The sequence below is a fragment of the Arachis stenosperma genome, chromosome 9 (genome assembly GCF_014773155.1).
Source record: "Arachis stenosperma cultivar V10309 chromosome 9, arast.V10309.gnm1.PFL2, whole genome shotgun sequence".
NCBI classification, from domain to species: Eukaryota; Viridiplantae; Streptophyta; class Magnoliopsida; order Fabales; family Fabaceae; genus Arachis; species Arachis stenosperma.
Window position 1 is genome coordinate 30236994 of NC_080385.1, and position 5820 is coordinate 30242813.

General features: G+C 35.1%; 1 protein-coding gene across 1 annotated transcript; it reads left to right on the forward strand.

The window, feature by feature from the left end:
* The first annotated feature begins 1002 nt into the window (after positions 1–1002).
* LOC130947368 (probable receptor-like protein kinase At5g18500) lies at positions 1003–5604 on the forward strand. Its single transcript, XM_057876052.1, has 8 exons — positions 1003–1570; positions 1903–2598; positions 2716–2820; positions 2923–3045; positions 3132–3302; positions 3426–3555; positions 4220–4432; positions 5165–5604. The coding sequence occupies exons 2-8, from the start codon at positions 1925–1927 to the stop codon at positions 5276–5278; spliced, it is 1530 nt and encodes a 509-aa protein (XP_057732035.1). The 5' UTR covers positions 1003–1570; positions 1903–1924; the 3' UTR covers positions 5279–5604.
* Positions 5605–5820: the final 216 nt, after the last annotated feature.

Here is a 5820-nt window from a genome sequence, read left to right on the forward strand (position 1 = left end):
CTTTATTTTTTGATATAAACCCACATATATTTCTGATATAACAATAATAACATTCAAGAAAATAATATTTTTCAAGCAACCCACTAACACAAAAGCTACAAAAAGATATTAAATAACCAATTATATCAAACTACATGTCTACATTTAGGATAATTTTCACCGTTGAACTAAAAAAATATAAAAGATCTAATGGCTTCCTATTGAAAACGCGCACCAATAAGTCAAATAAGTTTTTGGCGTTTCGGTGCCCAAAAGAGGCCGGCGTACTGAATTTGTGCCCCTCTTTTTTATCAACATCTTACTTTGAAGAACTGTTGTCTTTTAGTTTGTTTTTCCTTAAACTTTAAGCTCGTTGTTAATAATAATAATAATAAAAGCTCACTAGTCTATTTAAGCAAATATTGAGAATTCAAATAATGCCTTGTAACTTATTAGCTTAAATAAAATTCAAATTCTCGACGAATTAGTATTTGCTTTGTCAAGTTTGGAAATATCATGAAATAATAATAATAATAATAATAATAATAATAATAATAATAAATAAGTAAATAAATAAATAAATAAATAATGCCTTATTACAATTTTCTTTAAACAATTCTCACGCATTATTATTCCTATTTTAGAAGTGAATGATGATATATTAATTAACGTGCAAGTATAATATAAACAGAAAAAATCACAAAAACAAAACTAACGAAATTTTAAGCAAGACATGTTCAAAAACCTAATTATCAATTTTATTATTATTTTTTTAAAGTTAAAAATTTATAAGTCCAACTCAAAAAAAAAAAAAAAAAAAAAAGCACTGAAGCACTCTAAAACAAAAGTGCGTTGGATAAGAATGACGGGGCAATATTCGGCGTATAATAATGTGCAATAAATTTTAATTTGTTGGGTTCGAGTAATGAGTAACGTAAGGACCCTGTTCCGAACTTATGACTTATGAGGCACTCGTTAAGGTATCGGACAACAAGAGTGTAACTAATATTACAAAGCTAACCATCAATCAAATCCAAAAATAAATAAAAAGGGTGCAAAAAAATAAATAATTGGCAATAATCATCAGTCATGTTCCTGACAGACAGCTGAGGAATATCCCAATAGCAACTAGCAGATGCAGATGCAGAGTTTGCAAACCATTTCTTCATTTCTTTGCAAGTTTTGCATTTGCATGATTCTCTCTTTCTTTCTTTAACTGCATTGGAGAAAATTTTGAGAAAATTCCAATGCATCTATTGTATTTGCTTAAGCTCAAAACCTACCACTGACTTCTTCTACTTCACATCCCTTTTCTTCTACTTCTTCTCAATTCTCATCCACCACCGCTGAAAGTTCAGATTTACACTCACATTTGCCATACCCAGAAAGCATTCGCTGTTTTTCATATAAAAAGTTTACTTTTTTGAGACCTGGGTAGATTTGGGTTCTTTGTTTTGTGTGTTACCCATAGTCAAAGATCTGAGCTTTTTGGGTTTGGTCTCTTTGTGTAAAAGGGGTGACTCATGTTAAGGGGTTTCAGAGATCTGGGATTTGTGGTTTTGACCTTGTGAATCTGAGTCCGTACAGATAGGTAAGAGTTAGAAAGACTATGTTTGAATGCTTGTATTACTTAGAATGCTTATGCTTATGTAATAATATCTACTAACACAAGTTGGTTTATGATGTAAGTGCTGAATATTCTGTTTCCTTTTTTAGCCTAATTGTGTTGTTGTAACGCATTATGATGCTTGCTCACATTGCTTTTTAGTTAAATGGTATCCATCAATTAAGATTCCAGGGTCTGATATATGCATGATGTTACCTATTAATTAACGAAAAAAAAAATTGAATGTTGATGCGATTTGTTTAATGTTTCTTTCTTATCCAAATTTTGTTTGTTTTGTTTTGTTGCATATATTGTAGGCATCAAGGCTTTTTCTAAGAAATGGGTTCTGATCTGAAAGTTGAATTGTCCAAGAAAACTCCAATCTTTGGTATTAAGGTTTGGGAAGTAATTGGAATTGCGGTTGGATTATTCATTATAGTGATCCTTTGTGTGCTCTCATTTTGCCTTAGTTCAAGGAAGAAGTCTAAAAAGGATAGAGATAACAAGGTTCCTGTTAGTCAAATACCTACCGTGTCGAAGGAAATCAAGGAGGTGAGGGTTGAGCAAGTGCCGGCGAATGGATTCGTCCCGCGAGATGGAATACTCCTCACGATTCATGATAAGTCCAGTGACAGAGAATCAGACAAAGTTATGGTTCACTTGGGTGTGGGGAAAATGAAGCATGGGGATAGTGGCAGCCACTCAGATTCATTTCATCACTTGGAGAAAGATGGATATGGATCACAGTCAGGGGAAGAAGGTAGCTCTGGCACGTTTAAAGCAGCATACAATCCGTCTTCTTCGTATCCTATAACAGCCCCTTCGCCTCTGTCTGGCCTTCCAGAATTCTCTCACTTGGGTTGGGGTCACTGGTTTACATTGAGGGATCTTGAACTTGCCACAAACCGGTTTTCGAAGGAGAATGTCCTTGGTGAAGGTGGCTATGGAGTTGTTTATAGGGGACAGTTGATAAATGGGACTTCAGTGGCAGTTAAGAGGATACTCAATAACATGTGAGTTCCATGACAATGTTGATGACTTCAAATCAACATTAATGTTTTTTCCCTCTTTTATTCATGATAGTTCTGCCAAACTTAATTATTGATTTTCCTTTTTCCTTTTTTGGTCAGTGGTCAAGCAGAGAAAGAATTTAGGGTTGAAGTTGAAGCTATTGGCCATGTTCGACATAAAAATTTAGTTCGTCTTTTGGGGTATTGCATTGAGGGGACTCACAGGTACCCGGCTTGTTCAATTATAGTATAGTCTTAGAATTACATTAAAAGGACCGTGATTACATTCAATTTTTTGAATTATACCTCTGGTTGGTATATTTTCAGGATATTAGTGTACGAGTATGTTAACAATGGAAACTTAGAGCAATGGCTTCATGGAGCAATGCGTCATCATGGATATCTTACCTGGGAAGCCCGTATCAAGATTCTTCTGGGCACGGCTAAAGCGTCAGTCATTGCATCTATGTTTCTTCAGGCTAAGTTTAGTTTTCAGTTTTTCTAGTCCTAATTTGTAGCAATATACTTGTTTTCAGGCTTGCTTATTTGCATGAAGCAATTGAACCGAAGGTTGTACACCGGGATATCAAGTCGAGCAACATATTAATTGATGACGACTTCAATGCCAAGGTTTCTGATTTTGGCCTGGCCAAGTTACTGGGTGCTGGGAAGAGTCATGTTACAACAAGAGTTATGGGAACCTTTGGGTCAGTATTGTGAGCTTTTAGAGCAATGCCTTTTTCTTTTCTGTGCTTAACTTCCTATACTTTCAGAATAGGAATATTGAAACTTATACAATCCTCTTTCCATTTGATGCAAAAAATTGGCAGATATGTGGCTCCTGAATATGCAAATACTGGCCTTTTAAATGAGAAGAGTGATGTTTATAGTTTTGGTGTTGTGCTGCTCGAAGCAATTACCGGAAGAGATCCAGTCGACTATGGCCGTCCACCACAGGAAGTGAGTAAATTTTCCATTTTCATCACCATCTTTATTCCAGCTAGTCAGCTACCTTATCATTTGGGAATGCATCATGTTGTATTGAAGCTAAAACTAATGATTTCGGATGTACATGCTGTTTTGATGGTCTAATGCATGACCGATTTAGAAACATCTGTAGTTATTTTATATAACACCATCAAAGCAAGTCATTGGATATTATGGTTCACTTTTCAGTAATTAACTACAAAAGCAAGAGAATTTAATATTCACTTAGTAACTTAAAGTACATGTATAACAATAACGTTCTCGGTCCTTGACAGCTCTAGTAATTGTGTATAGTTTTCTTTCCTTTTCCACATTCACTCCAATTGCTAGTACTACTAAGCATCCTTCCTCTGAAAGCAAAATTATGATTGTGCTCTTCCAAGCTTCCAATCCTGGCAAACATGGAGGCGGCACTTGTTTAAATATTGATGAATCATTTCCATATTTCTTATGCATTATTCTGTCTTTTTGGGTATCAGTACAAACATTGTTCCGGTGCTATTTGGTTAATGTTGAATGCATATGACTAGTGTTATTTTTATTATGTGTGTTCTTAGTTGCATGTTATTCATGACAAGTTCTGATCAATAGTTTTGACTGGTGGCATTTTACATACCATAAACTGCAATGTCTTCAGGTTAATCTGGTTGACTGGTTGAAAATGATGGTTGGAAACAGACGATCGGAAGAAGTAGTAGACCCGAACATTGAGGTGAAGCCATCAACCAGAGCTTTGAAACGGGCTCTCTTAACAGCTTTAAGATGTGTTGATCCAGATCATGTCAAAAGACCCAAGATGGGCCAAGTCGTACGAATGCTCGAGTCAGAGGAATACCCTTTACCCAGAGAGGTTTGCTTTTATCCATTTTGCTCAGGCTTCTATTTTCTTGAATGCATACTCAGTCACTAATTCTTCAAGTTTCGTTTTGCTGTAACAGATTCTTTCTGCTTTTACACAAGCTTAACAAAATTTTGAATACAATCTGCGGATATAATTGTTTAATTATCTTGAAATTTTTGCTGTGAAAGGATCTTGTATCGATAAGTTATTAGCATACTCCAGAACCATGATGTTTGATCATACCACATACCATACTTAATGCTCGAAACAAATATATTAGCCCTTCTCATTGCTTCTACCAGATTCCATGTTGATTCTGGTTTGGCCCTACTTCAAGTTCTCAGTGTAAAGGAGAGAAAAGATAAAGATGCTAAATCTTTATTCATAACAGAATTAGAGAAGTAATAAAAGAAAAAATAGAAGGCAGAAGCTAAAATTGAAAAACAATAGAGAGAGAACGAATACACTCATCCCCTTCTAAAGTTACTGCAGTAGCTTATATATATACACAAGATAAAGATATATATAACTGTCCTACACCAAGACTCACTCAAAACAGAAGATACCACCAAATAAAATCAAACTAACTACTTCTCTAATTCTGTTATGAATGAAGATAGAATCTTTATCTTTTCTCTTCTTTACACTCAGTTTCTAGTCGAATCGTAAAAGGCCGCATGCACTTAAGCGATGAGTGGCTTCAGACTGACATTTATTTTAATTATTTGTGTGGATCCTCAGGATAGAAGGCAGCGAAGAAATTGTGGAAATAACTCGGAAATCGAATCCCAGAAGGATCATTCGGACACAGACAGGAGCGAGATTCAGGGTTCTGTATCAGAGAGTGGAGGGTAACATTAAGACATGGCCACAAGAATGAGATTCTTTTTGAGGATCAATTGTATTGTATAAAGAAAAAGGTGGGGATGGGGGTAAATTTTTTCAAAAAGAACTTTAGCCGCTTAGATTCTTGGATTTTGGTTCAGCAGGGGGTTAAGGTTTTTAAATGTTTTTTCCATTTTTTCTTTTTTATGTGGTAGAGGGAATGAGGGATTAGATATCATTTGTGTATGAATGTCACGACTGAAGACCCAAAATATTGGGATGTGTACAGAATCTTAAGATTTGTTTTCATAAATCTGTAGACCTTGTCATTGGGGACAGTAAAAATAAGTTGTTTATGTGGTTTTTATCTTGAAGATTTAAATATGCTTAAATGGACAGGTTGCTATTCTGTTTCATGACCAGGTTTCGGTAGATTCGTTACCTGATTTAATTTTTTCTTTTTTTTTTCTTTTTTCTTCCTCATCTTTAGGGGTGTTCGCAGTGCAGTTTGGATCGGTTTTGAGTCAAAAATTCATCTGATCCGAACACTAATTTTACTTACGGTACGGTTT

Excerpts from the sequence above, each read along its gene's own strand:
- LOC130947368 (XM_057876052.1), top strand. The coding sequence starts at position 1,925 with ATGGGTTCTGATCTGAAAGTTGAATTGTCCAAGAAAACTCCAATCTTT. Across the intron at positions 3,046-3,131 it reads CTTCTGGGCACGGCTAAAGC|GCTTGCTTATTTGCATGAAG; the intron begins GTCAGTCATTGC and ends ACTTGTTTTCAG. Across the intron at positions 3,556-4,219 it reads ATGGCCGTCCACCACAGGAA|GTTAATCTGGTTGACTGGTT; the intron begins GTGAGTAAATTT and ends CAATGTCTTCAG.